The 23,109-nt window shown below is 35.9% G+C and overlaps 1 protein-coding gene across 3 annotated transcripts in view; it reads left to right on the plus strand.

Annotated features, from left to right (window-relative positions):
* LOC101607412 (aldehyde dehydrogenase, cytosolic 1) overlaps positions 1 to 21,209 on the plus strand; it is a 41,349-nt gene extending 20,140 nt beyond the window's left edge. For all 3 annotated transcript variants that reach the window (XM_004653106.2, XM_045157400.1, XM_045157406.1), the window contains 10 exons: positions 291 to 420; positions 1,912 to 1,973; positions 3,214 to 3,342; positions 3,706 to 3,819; positions 9,171 to 9,273; positions 10,939 to 11,123; positions 13,906 to 14,070; positions 15,637 to 15,794; positions 17,263 to 17,337; positions 20,910 to 21,209. In XM_004653106.2, coding sequence (XP_004653163.2) covers positions 291 to 420; positions 1,912 to 1,973; positions 3,214 to 3,342; positions 3,706 to 3,819; positions 9,171 to 9,273; positions 10,939 to 11,123; positions 13,906 to 14,070; positions 15,637 to 15,794; positions 17,263 to 17,337; positions 20,910 to 20,982 — 1,194 coding nt within the window. In that variant the 3' untranslated portion in view covers positions 20,983 to 21,209. The remainder of the gene's footprint in view (positions 1 to 290; positions 421 to 1,911; positions 1,974 to 3,213; positions 3,343 to 3,705; positions 3,820 to 9,170; positions 9,274 to 10,938; positions 11,124 to 13,905; positions 14,071 to 15,636; positions 15,795 to 17,262; positions 17,338 to 20,909) is intronic.
* The last annotated feature ends 1,900 nt before the right edge of the window (positions 21,210 to 23,109 follow it).

Here is a 23,109-nt window from a genome sequence, read left to right on the forward strand (position 1 = left end):
AGAACTTTTCGTAGCTGGAAGGGACTCAGCATGAGCCAGAAAAGACCAGATTTGGCAACCAGAGTATCAGTATCTATCCTACCATGACATTTGTATGTGACCACAAACAAATTATTTGAACTCTTGCTTAAATAGTTCATTTAAAAGTAAGTTAGACAACATGACTTAAGATTCTATAGTTCCAATGTTCTCTAAACTTAAAATCTCTCTAGTATAAAAAATTTGACTATATGTTTTTAATTTACATGTGTGGAGGATTTTTAGGTTTCTTGAATTGCTTTGTTTTTCAGACAATGGAGTCCATTAATGCTGGAAAAATATTTTCTACTGCATACTTGATGGACTTAGGAGTGTCCATAAAAGCATTACAGTACTATGCAGGCTGGGCTGACAAGATCCATGGACAAACAATACCAAGTGGTAAGTAGCCTGGAGAAGCCATCAGGATAGAGGTAAGTTCAGGCCATTATTGCAGAGCTGAATCCTTTTATAGAAGTCATGCAATGAAAGTAAAAATATTTCCTGCTTGATGTTGTATTTAAACATTTCTAATCTTGGGAGTCTTGTGAAGAATCAAGAAATATTTCTTCAGCATGAAACCATAACCATGCAGAACTTAACATTATGGATATTTCAGAAAGTAAAATGTAAGAACATTCTCATAGACTCAATTATTAATTTTAGGCAAGTGTCTAAAGGCACAAACTTTACAAAGCTTGCCTCTGAAATTACTTAAATTTCATTACCATAATAACATATGCACCCTTACTGTGATATAATTATTTAAATGTCTGCACATTCTAGTAGAAGCAGGTATGCTTATCTGTGCTTGTTCAAACTGTATAATTTATATTGATGTATTTAAAATAGCTTCCAAACAAGATGAGGCTAAGTTTATTGCCTGATTTAAGGATCTTTGCATGTCTGTGAGATATTCACATAACATTACAGCCTCATAAAAATATTTATATGATACAAAAGAATAAATGTGGGAAAAAGAAAGGATAGAATTTCACTCACATAAATGAAATTACTTTAATTAGATTAACATCTCTCTTCCAGAACTTGCACTGATGTGCATTTTTAATATAACTAGAACTTTCAGGAGGTGAAAAATATCAGTCAGGATGCTAAAAGATAAGAATGGGACAGCAGTGGCACTGAGAAATGTAGCTGTTCTATAGCTGTCTTACTTCTCCCTCAGTCAACACAAAATAGCCATTTAAATATCTACTGAACTTGAAGAAATATATTGCTGTGACAGTCAGTAGCCTCCTCTGGAAACCAGAATGAAACAAAACTAAGATCAACAGAACTCTCAAGAGAACCACATCAACCTGAGGCAAAGCAATACGTTAAGTTCCAGTGAAAATAAATGTCTTTTTACCTTGAACATTTTTTTTTTCATGGCTTAGGTAAGATTCCATTTTTTCTTGATATGAAAAAGGAAAATCAACCTGTCAAGCAAGACCATGGAAAGGCATTTTGCTCCTAGTAAGACCACTATTTTAAAATCATATTACCCTTTTAAACAATTAAACTACTGGGAGAATTTGAGCTGTTGGAAACACAGTTGACCATGCCTTAGTCAGAGATGACTCTGCCTTTTATCTAACTGTATTATATGAAAATTTGAGGATAAGAATGATAAAGAAAATTGCTCTCCTAGCTGATGAGAAATGGAGTGAATTATCCTTCAAACCTGCCCCATCTTGAACCTTTAATTTCACCTGATGGATCTATTTTTTTCATTTTAGATAATTATTTGAGGGTTCAAGTTTTCTATTTTGTAAAAAGTTATAGATGGCAACTTGCCCCTTATGTATTAATCCTCTCACAACAAGTCAAACCACCTTTCCATGACTGAATAATGTGTGTCTTTATCAGAGTGGTATGTGGTTTATTTTCTAGATGGAAACATTTTCACTTATACAAGACGTGAACCTATTGGTGTATGTGGCCAGATTATTCCTGTAAGTATTTCTGGTTCATGAGCCTCAGTGGGACAGGATGGAGGAAGGAATCTTCATGTCCATTGGATCTGTGATGAAAGTTCTACTGCACAATTGGATGCTTATATTTGGTGAATTGTGAAGTAAATTGGTTGAGCCTGGTCTTCCTGTGACTAAACTTCTTAGGTGTGAATAGTCAAGAAATCCATTCATATCCTGACATATGTTCTGAGGGTATTTCATTTTTACCACACCAAGTCTTGGACTTTCATTCCATAGGTTGATTTTTAAAGGTTGTATTGTGTTCTCTTATTATGACACATGCTTTCAAGAATGTGGCACAGTTCATCGTGGCTCATCTGCAGTGGGACACCACTGATGTAAAGTATAGCATGGCTTTCTACTTTCCAATAAACTAGTCTCCTTTTTTATGATTACTTGTCATGTACAACAAGAGCAACAAGCATGTTCAAGTCTCAGAGACATTTGTAACATTGGATGGCATGCAATGGACCCTGAGATAATAGGACATATACTTGAAATTTCAATATAATCAAAGTGTTTTTGAATGGAACCACAAAGATTTCTTTTTAAGCCAGACAAACATAGCTGGCCTTCTTGAAAAGGCTAAGTAAAAACATGGTGCAGTATTTTGAGGGTTTTAGAAGAAAGAATGACAGAGACGTTTCTTTTGTTCAGTAAAACTGAGCTATAATAATGTCATTTTAATGAAACTCTCCATCACTTCAAAAGTTTAAAAATAAAACATCTTAATAACTCTAAATAATAATAATACTAAACTCACAATCAGGCCCCAGAGATTAATCTTCTTCTACTGCCTCAGTGCAAGATTACAGATATGGACCATCACACCCTGCTATTGCATGGGTGCCAGGAATGGAAAGTCATATCCACATGCTTGAGCGCCAAGCATCTTACCAATAAAGCCATGTCCCAGGCCTTGATTTCTTAAGCATAGATAACTTACCATATACTTAATTATATGCAAATACATGCAGTGATTCTTTTTCATTTAATATAACCAAAGTAAATACATTTGATTAACTTTCAAGGTTTCTATTCTGCTCCATTCTCCTATATAACTTATTTAGATCTTTTATTGTTTATAATTGGATAATTATACAAAACTGCACAATTATTCTTCAACATCTATCAAGAAGGTAGGTTTCAATGCTAAAGTTACATTAGGAAGAGTGGCTCTGAGCAATGTAAAGACTCCATTGTCAATTTTTCTTTCCAGTGGAATGGCCCATTGATTATGTTAATCTGGAAGATAGCACCTGCCCTTAGCTGTGGAAACACAGTGATTGTCAAGCCAGCAGAGCAAACTCCTCTCACTGCTCTTCATGTGGCATCTCTAATCAAAGAGGTAAGGCTCCTAGGTGCAACTATGCAGGAGAATATAGTGTCCTTACTATGGGAGGCCCTCATTTAGTGCTGCTAGGAGGTCATGGCATGCAAATGGCTCTTGTGCAGAGATTGGAATTCATGTAGTAGAGCTTCCAGCAAGGGTTTCTGTCAGCAAGCACAAATGTCGCCACCCATATGATGTTAGGAAGCCAGGCTCAAAGAAATCAAAATAGTAACAACAAATAATAAATCTACTTAGGGAAATTTTTCTAGGTACAACAACTCAGAAAAGTATCATGAAGAAACATACCGAATGATACACTTTATTCTTTTTGTAATTAAAATTTGATTTCTGTTTAAACTGTTTGCTCTTAACTTTTAGACGGGGTTTCCTCCTGGAGTGGTGAACATTGTTCCTGGTTATGGACCAACTGCAGGGGCAGCCATCTCTTCTCACATGGACATCGACAAAGTGGCCTTCACAGGATCAACCGAGGTGGGATCATTCTCTAAGGCCCACCATTAAGAGCATGATCAAAAATGTGCTCTATTTTGATTTTAGTTTTTCTAGAACCTAAGCCTAGTTTTGAACCAATACCTCTTTACAGCAAAAGCAGTTTTAAATGTCTTCTTTTCTTGTTCTAGCTTTCAATAAGTAGCTTTAGTTTGGATAAAATGAAATTCATGTTATAAATTCAAAACTTCCTTGTGTTAGTATATTCATTACCATCTCTTAGGAGAAATACATACCCTAAGCCTATGATATGGTTAGTAAAGAGTATGATAGAGATAGAAAGTATGCCACAGTGATTTGTATGAATGAATATAATTATCACTTGTTGATTATAAAAATTAAATGGCAGAACCTCATTCTTAGCTCCTTATTTATGACTCTCACTTCCCAGAATATCCTGAAATGGAGCATGAATTTCAGCTTCCTTACATGTATCTGATGACCTAGGTGAAATAATTTATGTACCTGGCTTTCACTGGGGTATAGAAAAAGTTCAAAACCAGGACCATAACCATGGGCATTGCAAAAAGAGAAAGGAAATGAAAGAGGGAGAGGAAGAGGCCTCAAAGGTATTATTCTGAGGTATGAATTAGTGTGTATTATAAGTGGGAAGTATACTGTTTCCAGCACAGGTATTTTTTGAGTTATCCTACTATACCATCATTAATTTTTCAACACAAAAGATTACTCATGCCTCATGTACATAAAGAATTAAAAGCGAGCATGTTTTCCCTCTTGTAAAGTTGCTGACTCAGCAGGAAGAATGTGAGAAACTCATCACATATATGCAAGGATTTGCAAAGGGGCTCAGGAGAAGAAATGCAAATCTGCAGATAGATACTGGAATTTACCTAACATTTTAAGGAATGGTTGCTATTTTAAGTCTTATGAGATTAAGAACCAAGAAGAACATTCTAAACAGTGAGTTGAGGATAATTTGATCATTTTATAATTTTAGTTAGACACTACAATATATTTTTAAAATTCGCACAAAAATTCAAATGAGGAGATATTAATTTCTTTTTCTTAACTTTTGAAACATAGTTTTTCTTTTTTCCCCATATACATAGAGTATATACATATACTTCAGATCTCTAAATTAGACAGAGAAAAAGGCAATCCTGCATGTAGTTGTTTACAAAACAACAGAGAATGTCCAAGACATGCTTATCACTGTAAGAATGGTGAAGCTACAGGTTGCACCATAGCAGAGAGGGTAGAAGGCAGGTACAAGTCCCTCAGCTCTCTCCACTAGAGACTTCAAGCATAGTTCTGGGTCCACATAGTAAGCTATGACTTCAATTTGTACCAGGGGCTGTTATTCCCTGAACTCAGTGCAGCATTACTACCTGATTGACTTTTTTTTTTAATCCTTGAGTCCTGTGCATCTTTTGTGAACTTTACTTTCCAAAAATGAAACCTTGAAGTTAGGAGATAAGGCAACATCTGGGTTCAAATGGTATGTTCCTCCTAGTAATACATCTGAATAGTTAAGATCCTTGCTAAATGTGAACATCTTTATTATAAAAATAGGGATATAATATCTATCTTCTTGTATTTTACATAATAAAAGTGAGTGAGCTGGTCGCCACTTAGCAATACGTTTCAAAAATGGCCTTACTATTCTGTGTTCATTTCACATTTCACCCCAACTCTTTTTTTTTAATTATTTATTTATTTATTTGAGAGTGACAGACACAGAGAGAAAGACAGATAGAGGGAGAGAGAGAGAATGGGCGCGCCAGGGTTTCCAGCCTCTGCAAACAAACTCCAGATGCGTATGCCCCCTTGTGCATCTGGCTAATGTGGGACCTGGGGAACCGAGCCTCGAACCGGGGTCCTTAGGCTTCACAGGCAAGCGCTTAACCGCTAAGCCATCTCTCCAGCCCAACCCCAACTCTTTACTTCCTCACTTTCTCACATCACTTTAAGAGGTATGATGGGAAAATGTTTCTTTCATGAAATTCTTCCCCTGTCATCCATTATGTCCTACCATCTTCGATTGCCCCACATCTTTATTTTCCCAGACCTTCGCAAATGTGTGGACATGAATAAACCACTCTCACATGCTTCCCACACCTTCATGCTCTGGCTTGCTCCTTGTACCTGCACTTCTAAGTGCATCTTGAATTAAACCTGTGCCCATTTGTGTTCCTATTATCTAGTATATGTGATTCTGATCATGCATTGCAATTGTTTCACTACTGCTCTCCCTCGTCTTACTAGTTTCATAGACTCTTGTGTCCTCTGTTGTCCCAGAAAGAAGTACAATAACTAACTCTGACTAAATACTAAAGCATTAAATATCAGCAAATGATTTTAGATACCACAATTTTTTTTAAATGCTACTGGAAACTTACATTTTGGCTCTCTTATGTTTCAGGATTGGTTTTGGCTTACATTAGGAAGCTGGCAAATGCCATTCAACCAGTAGGTTTCATCCCTGTGGTTGTGATAAAAATGAGCTTCAGTCTATCAAGAGATATAGTGTTTTTTACTAGAATGCTAACCACACTGTGTAAGATGGAATATTTTCCATTAGCACTGGTTACTTCTGCCCCTCACAGCAATGCACAATTTTGAACATATTACTTACCCACAGTTTTAGTAGTCCTCATTTTGTCTATATTTCAATGTATTTTGGTTAAAATAGTCGAAGTTCACTATGGGCTATAATTTGTTTTGTTTGGTATTTAGTTACATTTGTAGGAGAACTTGAGCAAGCCTCTTGTTCACCAGCTGAACTTGTACTAAGTAAAATAAATGTTATCTTTCCTCCTCACTCATATTCTTAAGTAGTTTTCACATTAGTTCGTCTAACCTCTGTTTGTAAAATAATTTTGTTTTATTCTAATCCTCAAGATTGAAGTTAGCTATCTTAGCAGAGCTTCTCTAGTAAACTCAAGTGTTTTTTTTTTTTTTTTTCTTAAGTAGAAAAGAAAAAAAAAGACAACTGGTACAGAAAGTAATTGGGAAAGCTCAAATGAGAGAAGGACAAACTGTGTCTTCTAGAAAATGGCAAATATTTGTAGGGTTTATGTGCATATGTGTGTATATGTGTGAGTGCATGTGTGGTACATGTATGTAGGTACATATGGAGGCCAGGTGTTTATATCTTTTGTTTTTACTTGTCACCTTACTTATCAAGATAGGGCATTTTACTTGACCTCATAGTTCACTGTTTTCCTAGTCTAGTTTTCCAGATTACTCCCATTATCTAGTCTTCATACCCTAAGCACTGGGATTATAGGCATCCATAAATGCCCAACTAGTATTTACCTGGGTGTAGGGATACTAAATCTGAAGCTCAGTTCTCATGCTTGCTTTGCAAGTGCTTTATCCACTAAGCCATCTCCCCAGACTGAAAATATAAAACTCTATGTTTTATACTAGTTTTTATTCATTTATTTTCAAGAAGAGAGAGAAAGGGAGAGAGACAGAGAGGCAATATGAATGAATATGGGCATGCCAGGGCCTCTTTCTTTCTTTTTTTTTTTTGTTTTTTGTTTTTTGTTTTTTGTTTTTTGAGGTAGGGTCTCACTCTGGTCCAGGCTGACCTGGAATTAACTCTGTAGTCTCAGGGTGGCCTTGAACTCATGGCGATCCTCCTACCTCTGCCCCCCGAGTGCTGGGATTAAAGGCGTGCGCCACCACGCCCAGCTCGGCCTCTTTCTTTTGCAAACAAATTCCACACACATGAGCCACTTTATGCATGTAACGTATGTGAATACTGGGGTATTGAACTTGGGTTTGCCAGCTTTGCAAGCAAGCACTTTTAATAGCTGAGCCATCTCTCCAGCCCTGAAGTTAGAAAATTCTTCATTGCCATAAAAGAAAATGGCCACAAGTTTGTTTCTGTTAATCTAATTTTGGTGGTTAGATTTATTAAAATCCAACATAAGGAATTGGAAATGAAATAGAAAACAAAAGCGGCAATATAAAATTATTATCTCTAAAATAGGAAGGGAAAGACCATCTTGTTATATTGTAGTGTCACTACATACATATTGCAGAATAAATAATTATGAAAGCAGGAAGGATTTTGTGATGGGGAGACGGCTCAGTGGATAAAGCACAGCCTGCACAAGCATAGGTTGTGAATTCAGATTCCCAGAACTGCATAAAACCAGACACTGCTGTGGATGTCTATAATCCCAGAGAACCTACAGCGAGATGGGAGGCAGTCAGGAAAACCTTGGAATCTGGCAGTCCAGCTAGCTGGGGGAGCACAGCAGAGACAATAAGAGAAGAATTCTAATAGAAGGTGGAAGGAGAGAGAGGTGTCTGAGGTTGTCTTTTAGCTCCATATTTATGCTGTAACACACCTGTGGCTTACTCACATACACGTGGACACAAATATGTGTGTGCTCAAACACTCCCCCTCCCGCACAAACACCAAAGGTAAAATGAATAAATTTTTTTTTTGAGATAGGGTTTCACTCTAGTCCAGCCTGTGGGAAAGAATAATAAAAGAAAATACAGTGAAAATGAAATGAAATACAAGCAATGACAACGAAAGCACTGTCCCTGTCTGAGAAGAAGGAACTACCCTTAAATAAGAAACCAGAATAGTAGAATTCCAGCAAACCGCAATCACAGCACAGAACACAGATACAATTTCTTCTTTTTTTTTTAAAGAAATGCCCATTATTCATGGGACTTTCTTTTGTTGTTGTTTATTTTATTTATTTATTTGAGAGTGACAGACAGAGAGAGAAGGGGGGGGAGAGAATGGGCTCACCAGGCCCTCCAGCCACTGCAAACAAACTCCAGATGTGTGTGCCCCCTTGTGCATCTGGCTAACGTGGGTCTTGGGGAATTGAGCCTTGAACCGGTGTCCTTAGGCTTCACAGGCAAGCACTTAACTGCTAAGCCATCTCCCTAGCCCTAATTTCTTCTTTTTAACTACTACACATAGCTGCATGTGTTGGAGAAGGGGGAGAGTTGGAGAAAGGGCAGTGGATGGTAATATATCAATTTGACTGGGTAGAGTTCTCACAATGTCAATAGAGGGGAAAGTTGCTATTGGGGCATGATTTGTCTATCAATAGAAAGATGAAGTTCAGATGAAAATGGCAAATGGTCTTGTGTCTACCTCTCAGGACTGAGGCATTAGCCCTCCTACCTGTGAGCCTTTTCTGATTTGTCATGTCTTTGTACTTAGTTGTGGGCCTTTTAGATTTGATGATGGCAAATCTTGAAAAATATGTTTTACTGTTTCTTCCAAATGAATTTGAATGTGACATAAACTTCATAAAAATTGAAAATTTTCAACGAACCTGTTTCTTCCTGAAAGCTGTCTGAGCCTCCTCCTTCACGATGTTCCATTGCAGGTGGGCAAGCTAATCAAAGAGGCTGCTGGGAAAAGCAATCTGAAGAGGGTCACCCTGGAGCTGGGGGGAAAGAGCCCTTGCATTGTGTTTGCTGATGCGGACTGTGAGTGCACGTCTCTTTGCTAACTGGTTTCCTTCTTCCTTTTTCATGACTGATTTTACACAGAGAACTTGAATCTTGCAATGGCTTCAAGATACAAGGAATTAACAAGGGTCCTTAATGACACTAGAAATACTTTAATATTTCCCTAATATTTAAAATATAGATAAATTAGCACAGATAGAAAGTTTTCCTGGGTTGGAATAGAATGCTACTTACTAATAGAAAACTGAGGTGACATCAATAGTTTGCATTTAGGGGTCAGGGTCCATTGTGTATAGTTCCTTATCTCTTGCTGCAGTGAGCACAATAAGATACATCAGACCTGAAAGTCAAGGCCAGCCTGGAGACCGCAGCTTCCTGTTTGCCAACTCCTTCCCTGTCAGTCATCTACTCCTTATGACCTGGCCAGATGGAAAATAATACCACTTCAATAATTTCTAATTTGTCAAATAAAATGTAGTGAAATTTACATATATTAATTTTATAGCTATAGTATATCTTCATATTATAGTATCACATAAAATTCTGAGATTACCTATTAAAGAGGAGTCAATTAGCAAAAATATTTGGTCAAGAGTTCTTTCAACTGTTTTTTAAATGGTTTTATTATTAATCGTAGACTATAAACCCCAATGGTTTATAGAACTTGAAATTGTTTATGTTGTGTTCAAAATTGGAAATTTTTAGAACGTACTACCTTGCTAAACATTCTACAAGCATAACAAGATTCCTGATTCAAGAAGCTTGTCTATAAACTGTAGCCACTACAAATTGAGCAGCTCACATTATCTCAAGTATTCACAGCCAGTTTCTGCAATTTTTTTTCTTTTTTTTTTTGAGGTAGGGTCTCACTCTGGTCCAGGCTGACGTGGAATTAATTCTGTAGTCTCAGGGTGGCCTTGAACTCATGGCAATCCTCCTACCTCTGCCTCCCAAGTGCTGGGATTAAAGGCATGAGCCACCATGCCCGGCTAGTTTCTGTAATTTTGGATTTAATCTTTAGAATTTAGAAGACTAAAATGAAAAGAAAACCTTATTCTTCTTCATATTCAACACAATAGTATTAAAACAATATAGGAATACTATAATTTAAACTGAGCTATATATACATATGTGTGTGTGTATAATCTGAAATAATATAATATATGCTATTGATAGTTTTAGTAAATGTCCTTTCTAAAAACGATTTATCTGGTAAGTGAATGATACCAAAAGGTTTTGGTTATTTTTGCTGTTTATTCAAAAAGATAACTTTTTCTATTGATCATAGTATTTGATAATTTTTTGAAATAATTTGAAGCAATGGGTCATTCTGTTATTTATCTCGCTAATGTATGGGGTTTAAAATACATACAATTATATAAGTAAAAATGGAAGTACTTATATAAATTGTTTGTAATTATATTTGATTTTATGATAAAATGTCTAACAATGTTATTATTTTCATGGTAAATAAAGAACTCCCAAAAGTAATTTGTTGTCTTGCTTCTAAAATGTAAAGTATATTGAGTCTCTGTTTAACTAGACAATTTGTAATTTTTCCTTATAACCATTTTGTTTGAGAAATACATATATATCATCTGTTTTTGTTTTTGTGTGTGTGTGTGTGTGTGTGTGTGTGTGTTCTCTAAAGAATACTTCTTCTTTGACATGTTTCCTCTGCAGTGGACAGTGCCATTGAATTCGCACACCAAGGGGTGTTCTTTCACCAGGGCCAGATCTGTGTAGCTGCATCCAGGCTTTTTGTGGAAGAATCCATTTATGATGAGTTTGTGCGAAGGAGCGTTGAGAGGGCTCAGAAGTATGTTCTTGGAAATCCTCTGGAATCAGAAATAAGTCAAGGCCCTCAGGTGAGGACACAAAAGAATGAAAACTCTCCAGGCGTGGTGGCGCACGCCTTTGATCCCAGCTCTTGGGAGGCAGAGGTAGGAGGATCGCCATGAGTTCGAGGCCACCCTGAGACTCCAGAGTGAATTCCAGGTCAGCCTGGGATAGAGTGAGACCCTACCTCGAAAAACAAACAAACAAACAAACAAACAAAAAAAGCAAAAAAAAGAATGAAAACTCAATTAGACCACAAGAATAAAAAGTCCTTTTAAGGCCAAATTTGATGTTCCCCTTTTTTTCTCTAAATATTTAAAACTCTATCTACATAAACATAAAACACTTAAGCAGATGATAAATAGATAGATAGATAGATAGATGGATAGATAGATAGATAGATAAACAGATAAATGATAAGTGGACCTTAGATACTTAATATCAAATTGCCAACATTTTTTTTAGTGAGTATTTGCAATTCAACCAAAATCTCAAAAATTATATGTGTTATTTTGTAACTTGAAAGAAGAAAACATTTAAAGACCCTTATAAAAGTGTTATTCATAGAAATCTAAGGCAAGTTATTCAGTGATTTGGCTAATATATGACTTTTTTTTTTAATTTTTATTTATTTATTTATTTGAGAGTGACAGACACAGAGAGAAGGACAGATAGAGGGAGAGAGAGAGAATGGGCGCGCCAGGGCTTCCAGCTTCTGCAAACGAACTCCAGACGCGTGCGCCCCCTTGTGCATCTGGCTAACGTGGGACCTGGGGAACTGAGCCTTGAACCGGGGTCCTTAGGCTTCACAAGCAAGCGTTTAACCGCTAAGCCATCTCTCCAGCCCTAATATATGACTTTATTCTCTATAAATTAATAGGTTTCATCACAGGTTGCGCTGACAAGTAGGGTAAGCGAAGCTGAAGAAGACCCTGGGTCTTCCGTGCCCCTACTACTTCTCACCTGTTCTATGGAAGAGCTCATGGGAAGAGGCACAATCTCCATGCTTAGCCTCCTCTGGTGGGAAGTTACTGAGGATTGTTTAATGCATTTATAGAAGCTTCACAAAATACCACATCAGGGCTAGAAAGATGGCTAAACATTAAAGGCATCTGCTTATAAAGCTTGCTAGCCCATGTTCAGTTTTCCAGATCCCATGTAAAATCAGATTAACAAAATGGTGAATGCGTCTGCAGTTCATTTGCAGCCCCAAGAGGCCCTTTTATACCCATATTCATTCTCTTTCTCTCTATCATTTTTCTTCTTTTCCCTCTCCATCTCTTGCTAATGAATAAAACTATTTTTTTAAAGTCACAACAAAAACAGTTACAATGAAAATAAAGTCAAGTTATATGTTTAGATATAAGTAATTTTAAACAGAAGTTTGTGTTCTTTCTTTAGTTTAAAGTTTAAACTGAAAAGCATTTGAGTTTTGAGGCAATTGCAATATATCAGCGTTATTTATATTTGCATTATATATGAATATTTCTATAGATACATTTTTCCACATTTATACAGTGATTTTCCTACTTTATTTCATTAACAAAAATCAGTATATTCATTTGAAAAAAAACTAACTTCCTTCCAACTTGATCTCTTTGCCAATAAAATGGGGATGGTAACATTAATCTTGAGGTATCATTATACAGTAATATGAGGTAAACTATGTAACATATTTATCACAATGTGTAGTTCTCATAAAAATTAAATGTCTCTCAATATGGTAAAAATTATGTAGAGCTACATGTTTAACTTATTCCTTTTAAAAACAATGTAGCATTTTTATGTCTATTTTCATTGCTCTTACTGGTCTATGGTTTCCAAATTATTACATAGATGTACATATGTATTTTATATTTTTCTGATTTTTATCCCATGCAATCAGGTAATTTGTATATTCAAACAATTCAAACATATATTTTAAAGCTATTAAGAATATATCACGACTGATTGCATTTCATAGACTGTTCTATGGGACAAAGAACCATCTGGTACCAGAAGCTCCTGTTATATGTAAACAATATTAAACATGCCCTGTGATAGATAATGAAAGCCAGGCTCATCTTTGGCCAGTCCAAAGTTTTCTGAAGAAAGTTTGTATTTAGCCAGGCTAGAAAGTTATGTCCCCAAGCATAGCTGAAATTTTCTGTTACCAATCCATGCTCTATCTGGGTGTCCCTTTCTCTTTCCTGTGCATTTTGATCACCTTGCCGTTACACAATATAGGGAGATGACCAAGGACCACATTTTATTACCTACTGATATCAGAGTTGGTAAGTGTAGAAAACATTGTCAGCAAGAAGGTACTTGAATATGAAGTCTCTGTCAAGGATTATAAAGGCTTTCTAGCAACACATATACAAGAACTGGGTTGTCATTGGGTATACATTCTGATCACAGACTAGGAAACATGAGTTGGAAAATATATCTTGAAACAAGTACTGAAAATATAATGACTTTGAGGATATACATTCTAGTACCTTGTAATAGGCCAGAGAAGCTTTGCATGGAATAACATGGATCCTTGACATCAATGACACCAGAATGCATTTATTGGGAAGATCTATCTAAGATGTAGTATGTAGTATGTAGTAATATAAATATTTCTTCCTTTAAACAATGCTACCACATTCTTAAGTGTCTAGAAGTGAAGGGATTTTCTCTGAGTAATGTCCTGTTGAACTTCTGCCAGCTGTTTGGAGACAACTCTAGACGTAACAGCAGTACCCTAGCATTCTGAAGACCTCATGTACAATCTGATCTCGCTATAAGTTGTAATGTTTTCTTTTTCCTGTGATGTTTTGGAACTAGATTGACAAAGACCAGCATGACAAAATACTTGGACTCATTGAGAGTGGAAAGAAGGAAGGGGCCAAACTGGAGTGCGGTGGTGGACGCTGGGGAAATAAAGGGTTCTTCATCCAACCCACGGTTTTCTCCATTGTCACAGATGAGATGCGCATTGCCACAGAGGAGGTCCGTGGTTCTCCTTGGTCCTGATCCCTTTGTTACCATGTTTTGTCACCATGTTTATACTGTGTGTCCCTCTAATTTTTTAAGCTCTTTGCATATCATGAAGTGCTTCATTGATAAAAGCCTAAGTCCTTTGTGACCAAGAATTACTATAGTAAGGAATCCAGTATGACTACAAAAAATTTCTAACCCAACCCAGAACAAAGGGCTTATCAATTTTTACAGGTGTTTCTTTACTAATTAAAAAAAGGAAAAGAATTCTCTTTGTGATAATGGAAACAAATGTTCACATAGTGCTACATAAGATATGGCAACAACTGAAAGTCATACAGTGAATGATTTCAATTTTGTTTAAAACCTAAGGAAGTCAAGCTCACAGAAGCCACGATTGAAAGGATGGCTGCCAAGGCCCTTGGGAGGGAAACTAGGGTGAGAAGTGTGGAGCCTAAACTAAATCACATCAATAAAAATGTATCTCGGGATATGGCATATAACCAAGGGGGAACTGGACTGCCTTTAAAATTTCACTAATCTATCTTGGGGATTCTGAGGACTTTAACGAGTATAGAGATAAATTCACTAGCCTTGGATGTTGCATGGTGAAATTATTATGTAATAAGTTGGCAATTCATGTTCATGATACTACAGAGGATCAGATAACTTTTCAATTACTTAATGGCATCAAATCTGAGAAAGAGGGCATCCTCAACTTTGTACGTAGAGGATATAAATAGGAGAAACATAAAAGCAAATGTATATGTACTCTTAGAAAAACCTAGTTATTTTTTGGCAACCTAGGACTGAGACATGGAACAAATTAGGTGTGGGCTTTGTTAACTATCAAAAGTGAGAGGCTCATATTAGAATAAGTTATCAGGATTTTTTTTTTCATTTCCTGCTCTGTGGTTAAAGCCATTGACAGAAAACTTGGCCTTTAAATAGTTTTGGGTGGTACCAGATTAAAGTCTTCCAATAATGAATCATTCTGTTTGGTATATGTTAAGTAAGAATTTGGTGACTAGTAGAATTTGAATAAAAATCTGTTCTTTTACCCATTTTGCTAACTATATAAAAATGTAAGCACAGTGTAAAAGCTGTTATTTTAATCAAAGGCACACTGACATTTGAATATTACTATCAATGATTACTTATTCATTTATTCAAGAGAGAGAAGAAACTTTACTTTCTTGGGCTTGCAGTTATGTAACTTGTAAGATGAAGAAAATTATGAATAAAATTTAAAAATGTTTCTAAAGAAAAAAAATTAAAATGTTTCCAAGAAAAATTCACATTTGAGTTTGATGTGCAATAATAAGATTTTAGAAGCTTAATCACAACATCTAGATATGTTTTATATATTTGTAACCTGTGCTGTTCTAATGAGAATTTCACATATCATTATTACCATTTCTTTAACTGCCTATATTGATTGTGATCCATGGGTCTGAAATAAGAGAGAAAAATCTTAATATAGATCAGTTCAGAGAAAAAAAAAAAAAACAAATACACAGTGTCATTTAAAATACTTTGTATTAACCTATTTTTATTTTATTCATTCTTGTGGTATAGATATTTGGACCAGTGCAACAAATCATGAAGTTCAAATGTACAGATGAAGTGATCAAGAGAGCAAATAACACTCCCTATGGACTGGCAGCAGGTGTCTTCACAAAAGATCTTGATAAAGCCTTAACAGTTTCCTCTGCTCTGCAAGCTGGAGTTGTGTGGTAAGTTAAGATAAAGGGAGAAATTCCCTCTTAATATTAACCACATATTAACCACATCAATAGCTAATGGAACCTTTCCTAGTCATAATTATATTATTTGAAATTATATGGCCTGTTAAAAGATAGTTGATGCAAGTAAGATTGAAGCCAAATAAAAGAACTAACATTGCAAGAACTTTAACTTGATTCATCTGTGTCAAGTTACTTATATGCTAGACATTTCATGGATGCTTGATTCATAGCAAAATATGCAGGTGCTTAACATGATGCTTTGTATGCATGAAGGAAAAAAAAGCAAATTAATGGAGTTCATTTTGTTGTCCAACTAATATAGATAATAATATAACATAAAAGAAAGAAAAAATTATAAAATAAGAATATTGTCTTTCCTCTTTTTTTGTGTGTGTTTTTTGTTTTATGAGGTAGGGTCTCACTCTAGCCCAGGCTGACCTGGAATTCGCTATGGAGTCTCAGGGTGGCCTCAAATTCATGGCAGTCCTACCTCTGCCTCCCAAGTGCTGGGATTAAAGATGTGGACCACCACACCTGGCTTGTCTTTCCTTTTTCTGTTTCTGTTTAATCAAATTCTTTCAGGTAATTTGGATTTTGCTGTTCAATTAGCCCACTAGTAAGCATAAAGCTAAAGAAAAGTGGACATGATATAAACAATTATAATCCTCTCCTCTGTCCTGGTTGATCTCCTACTGAGCTTTCCTTTAATTCTAGTCACATTTGCATGATTATAATTCTTCACCTAAGCAGCTTCAAAATCCTATGAAGGCAAATTAACAAATTTACCAAGTCCAACTCCTGTCAGCACCACTCTTTCAACAATTTGTTGAAGCAATTAATGAAAAAAAGTAGAGCATTTTGACAGATGTTTTAATCCCAAAACGAAGTTGATCTTAGTCTGGAAAATACAGAAACCTGAACAGTATTACAGAACATATTGAATAAAGCAGTAAGAATACACATGCAACAATGTTCAGCCCCTAGCAAAGCAGGCCACTCCTTCTATGGCATATTGGCCATTCTCTTTTAAATAAATCAAACTACCACTTTTTAGAGACATGATACTCTATACAAATAATGATTCACTGGCATGGTTGTCATGTGTGTGTGTGTGTGTGTATGTGTGTGTGTGTGTGTGTGTGTGTGTGTGTGTGTGTGTATGTGAGAGAGAGAGAGAGAGAAGAAGAAGAAGGAGGAGGAGGAGGAGGAGGGGGAGGAGGAAGAGAAAGGGAGGGAGGGAGGGAGGGAGAGAGGGAGAAAGAGAGAGAGAATGAGACAGATATGTATGCATATTCCATCTGAATTTCAGTTTACATTATTGTTTTTATCTAATGAAGTTCATTATATTGGAAGAAATTGAGTTATTAAACAGCTCCATGGGTGTTTTAAATTTCCCAGTATTGGAATTCTGTGATAGGTTAAATGGCATATATAATGTACTTATGATTTATTTTAGGGTAAATTGTTACCTGGTGGTTTCTGCTCAGTGCCCATTTGGTGGATTCAAGATGTCTGGAAATGGACGAGAAATGTAAGAAAAAAAGTACATTGACATAAATATTTTCGAAGGGAAGTAGTCTGTCTTCATCATGTTAAGTAAAACTTTTCCTATTTTTGCTTGGCAATGCATAACACCAAATAGCTTATTAAATGTTAAAAGTTCTCCATAATTGCAAGCAGGTAGTAATAGAAGGAATATAACTTGTTAAGCCCCTGTTATTCACAAGGAACTATAAAAAGTACTGACTGTGATATGGAGTCATTACATACTTCTACAGTTATTCATTGTACATATGAATATAATCCATTTGGGAAACATTTTTATAAAAGAAGTAGAAACTCTAAACTGATTTTCATAAAAAGTATGTTAAAAAAGGAACACTGGGTATTTGAATATACCTACTAATTAAATTAATTAGGAACAAAGGAAAACATTATTAGTATTTATTTAAGTATCACTAATAGAGACTCTAAATTTTTAAATTACCTAAACAAGTTGTTTTCTTCTTCTTAAATTATCTTTATAGTTGTTAATGGTTAAAATGACCTGAAGAATAAGCTTATGTCATATACAAACTATAGACACAAAAATAGTAGAGTGTTTCATAATCTCTTTCTAAAGGCCATTGATGCACTAAATATACATGGACTTTGTCATTTGTCTTAATTAATCAACAAATAACTGTATTGTAATATAATAATATAGTAAAACTATTATATTTAGGAGGGCATAAAATGTATTCTTCATAGCACGTGAACCTAGAGAAGTCGTTAAAATGCACCTCAGTGTTTAAGGACAAATCTGAGTGACACAGAGCGTCACATCATATGTGTCATTTCCATGACCCTCATTACACTCATGTGTAAGACAAGATCAAGTTTTGTGTGAGAGTGGACTGGGAGAAGAAAGTAGGTCAGTGAGGTTCATTCTGTTTGAGTGTATGATTTATTAACTAGATTAAAAAAATACAGCAGTTGGCTGAGTAAGAGAAGACTACATGGGAAATAAAAAACCAGATATGGGACATATCACTAGAATGGGATGCCAAGAAGAATGAATGACAGTAAATGTGGCACATTGAAGGACCAATGAATGGCTGGTGTGGAGTTGGGAGTATGAGAAGTCTGATTTCAAGGTTAAATTACAAAGTCTTTATTCTAATAAAACTTATTTGGATCATATTAGTAGAAAAGTGGAAATCTATGGATACCTTCAGAAGGTTGTTGAGGCCATAGATGATGACCAAATCAGTAAACTGTGAACAGAGAACAATGAAGACCCAGACCTAACTGACTTGCATTAATTTCTGACTCCAACAATAGCTAGCTATGGGGCTTGGTTAAAGTTGTCTTGCTTCTTAGTCTGCATTTCCTCATATTTATCAAAGAAATGCTACTCTTCTCCTTAGGATGATTGTGAGAGTGGAATGACCTACAGAATGTTTGATCTCTAGACTTATTACTATCACAGAGAATCTTTATTTCTTTTAAATTATTATTCATGTGTGTATGGGGTGTGTGTGCATGGATGCATGGGGGAAGAGCAGAGAAAAACCTTGGGGTGTTGGTCCTTTCCTTCCACTTTGAGACATGGGTCTTCCCTTTGTTTGGCCTCAGGGAAGGCCAGAGTAGCTTCCATCAGTGATTCATAATGCTCTTGATTATTTCTTCCATTGCCCTAAGTACATTGCTGCCAGTGCACATGTACAGACATGTGTTCTACTTAACATGGGTGCTGGAGATCCAAACTCCCAGTGGGAAGCTTGTGGAGCAGGCACTTTTAACCACTTAGGTAGTTCCTCAGCCTGTTGGAGAACTTCTTGACATATCTGCTTCTTTGTCAAAACAGCTACCACATAGGTTAGATTGTGCAAACAGGAAGTAAATTCACTGGGAACTTATGACCTAACACATCCTTAGCAATGTTGGTAAAGTAGACTGGATGTGATCAATAAAATAGACAACATATACCAATTTGGGTGAATTTAATTTTGTTGAACTTTAAGGTTGAGGATTAAATAATTAAAATAAGAAAATGACTGAAAATAAAAATCAGCCACCCATAATTTCATGAAAATATATGAAAACACAGCTAATTTGCATCTTTAAAACACAAAGGATAGGGCTGGAGAGATGGCTTAGCGGTTAAGCGCTCGCCTGTGAAGCCTATGGACCCTGGTTCAAGGCTTGGTTCCCCAGGTCCCACGTTAGCCAGATGCACAAGGGGGCGCACGCGTCTGGAGTTCGTTTGCAGTGGCTGGAAGCCCTGGCACGCCCATTCTCTCTCTCACACTCTATCTGTCTTTCTCTCTGTGTCTGTCGCTCTCATATAAATAAATAAATAAAAAATGAACAAAAAGTAAAAAAAGGAACACAAAGGATAATGTTATACTGTAAAAGTCATTCTTCCAATATTTTGGTTGAGAGTAATACTGATTAAAATATACCTAGTAAGCAGAGAGTTTCATAAACAAGACTTGTGCTATAAATATTCAAAGAGAATCAATGAAGTGACAAACTGGAGAAATGGCTTAGCAGTTGATGTGCTTTCCAGCAAAGCCAAAAGACCGAGGTTCAGTTCCCCAGTATCCATGTATAGCCAGTGGCACAAGGTGGCACATGAGTTCATTTGTATTAGCTAGAAGGATATAGCACTCTTATCTCTGTAAATCCACATGTGATAGAAGTCATAATTTTAAGAATAGCTTTACATGAGTGCAATTTGATCTTTTTATAGTTTCCTGTATTGTTAAGAGATGTTACCCTGATAACAAGACACTGAAACATACATAGATTGGCTCATGTCAACCACTAATATCTTGAGGTTACAAATTTTATAAGAAAATAGTGGGTGATTGATTCCATGACAAAACCATTATTGGCTAAAATTCCAAACTCCTAAATTATTATTATTATTCTCTTTCCTCATTAGCAAAAAAAAAAAAAAAGAAGAAGAAGAAGCAAGAAATCTACAACAGTAAAGATTTGGTTCTTAGGTTGTCCAAGAACCTCAGAATATTGTTAAAAATATAGTTTTAAAAGAATAGAACACTTTAGAATGAAAGGGGAAGTGTGGCCACTTTCCATCTCCTCGCTATCTCTGTGCTAAAGGATGTGGTAAATACTGCTCTGCTTCAGCTGACCATTGAACTCTACTCTTCAGTGATGACATATTGTAACTTGTTCTATATTTTATTATACTGGATGAATGGTGTTTTTTTTTTTCTTTCTTCCTAAGTAGGGTCCCACTCTGGCCCAGGCTGACCTGAAATTAACTATGTAGTCTCAGGGTGGCCTTGAATTCTTGGTGATCCTCCTACCTCTGCCTTCTGAATGCTGGGATTAAAGGCATGTGCTACCATGCCCAACTATGAATGATATTTTTAATAGTTACTTTCTATAGTCAATTAGAATGTTTTTAATAATGAATAATTTCCTAAGGATTTGTGTTTGGAAGGCATCTTATGGTCAGCAAGGTACTACATGAACTAACACTTCTCACTATCCCTAGTCAGGGAAGCAACACATACCAAGTCAAGGCTTATAGTTCATTCATATTGTTGCGCACAACAGAAGATGAATAACTTTTGTTTCTCTCTCTAGGGGAGAATATGGTCTTCATGAATACACAGAGCTTAAGACAGTTGCAGTGAAAATATCTCAGAAGAACTCATAAAGAAACCACAAGTATGAAGAGATTCTTTTCCAAGAGCTAAGCACCTCCCACAGTCACTAATGTAGTGAAACTTAAATACAGACTTTTACTTTTCTTAATTTTCTAAACATAAGCAAATAAATTAGTATTAATACTTCACTTAGCAAACATGTGGCTTATTCTGAAAGAATTATTTGTCTTTCAATGTGACCCCAGTCCCTTTCCTAAATAAAAAGGATGGAATTAAATATGAGAGCCTTTTAGCTGTGTCATCAGATGCTTTCCACTGTAGTAGTTAACCAGAGTATATGTTGCTCTGTTCATAGTAGTTATGTCTTTGGAGTGTCTTGAAATATTTTCTAGAGTGTCATGTCTGCTTGTCAAATGAAATCATACCTATAATCTGAATGTAACACATAATAGAAACATCCTTGTATGAGATTTTGAGTTTAAAGTATTATGTGGAATTTAGAGATATCACAATTAATTATCCTCGTCACTCAATGTTTTATTAAGGATTAAAAACACATTTTAAATTATTCTAATACACCCACTGTCATATATAAAAATAAGTATTTTATTTCACAAATATTCTTGAGATAAGTGGCACATATTTGAGATAGATGGTACATGTCCTTATGAGCATTTGAGTTCCTATTGTAACAAGATTCCAGGGAACAGAGAAGTTCTTTTCCTGGCCTGTAAATCTCTTAGATCCAATAAGGTATTGAAGAAATAGATTCTGAAAAGGTTGTATTATGAAGCTTATTGAAGAAAATTGGCATCCAGGGAAAGGCTGGAATGGTGGAGGAGATTTTGAAGGAAATTAAAAAATTGTCCAGAGCTTAAAGAAAGACACACACATACACACCCACGTGGGAAGTTTAATAATAGGATGCTAGCCTTTTCTCTTCACTTTACAAACAAGTGTAAGAGGTCAGTTAATAAGTTTAATGTAGCTTAGAAGAGAATAACAAAATAAAAAGGAATCCCCAAAGCCTAGCCCAGTCCAGTTGCAATGGAAGAGGACTTAAGCAGAGTAGAGACCTACAGGTTCAAATGTAAGGAGAGATGAATAGACAAAAATAAGGTCTTGCTCACCAGGCAAACCCCTTTTATAGCATATTGGGGGTGGGCTTTACCCTCAAACTCAGGTAAATTCTGAGAGGAGCTATTTGGGGTGACTCATGGGGCTGTCCCAGAAAGAGGCCAGAATATCTGAGTAGAGGGCATTGTGAGTGAGGGATTAGACCAGATCAGATGCTGAATTCTCTTTGGGTCTACCCCAAGCTGGCTACCTAAAAATAAAACTTCCTCATATTTCTCCCTAAATATGTAGGTTCTGACAAAGGGGTTGGACCAGGAAGGTGAATGATGAATGGCAAAATATCTGAAGGTAATTTACTTACTGTTGCAATCAGCTTCACATTTTTGTGAGAAAACACCCGCCCAAGAATATCTTGTTGAAGGAAAGCGTTTACTTTGACTTAGAGACTTGAGGGCAAAACTCCATGATGGTAGGGGAAAAAATAGCATGAGCAGACAGTGGGCATAATCTCCTCATCAACATCAGGTGGATAATAGCAACAGGAGACTGTGACAAACACTGGCAAGGGCAAGTTGTCTATAATACCCATAAGCACAAACCAAAGAATACTTTTCCTCCAGAAGGTCCCAAATTTCAGATTGGCAATACATAGGGAACTTGCATTCAGAATACACAAGTTTATGGGGGACAACTTTTACCACTACATTCCATCTATGACTTGATAAACTTATAATCCTATACTACGTAAAATACAATGCATTCAATCCAACCTTAAATGTCAACTATAATTTTTATCAGTCCCAATGTTGTTCAAATATCTCCATAGTTCAAACTCTTTTAACTTAGCTATGATACAGAAAGAAAGAAAGAAAGAAAGAAAGAAAGAAAGAAAGAAAGAAAGAAAGAAAGAAAGAAAGAAAGAAAGAAAGAAAGAAAAAGAAATGAAAGGAAAGGAAAAGAAACACTGTAAGAGATGTCATTGGGCATAGAAAAAAAAAATCAACCAATATAAGATTTAAAACAAACAGGGCAAACATCAAACACTCCAAGTCCTACAACTCTTAGCTACTGACAAGTTTTCAAGTCCAATAATTCTAACT

This window comes from Jaculus jaculus, chromosome 1, assembly GCF_020740685.1.
Source record: "Jaculus jaculus isolate mJacJac1 chromosome 1, mJacJac1.mat.Y.cur, whole genome shotgun sequence".
In the NCBI taxonomy this organism is placed as follows: domain Eukaryota; kingdom Metazoa; phylum Chordata; class Mammalia; order Rodentia; family Dipodidae; genus Jaculus; species Jaculus jaculus.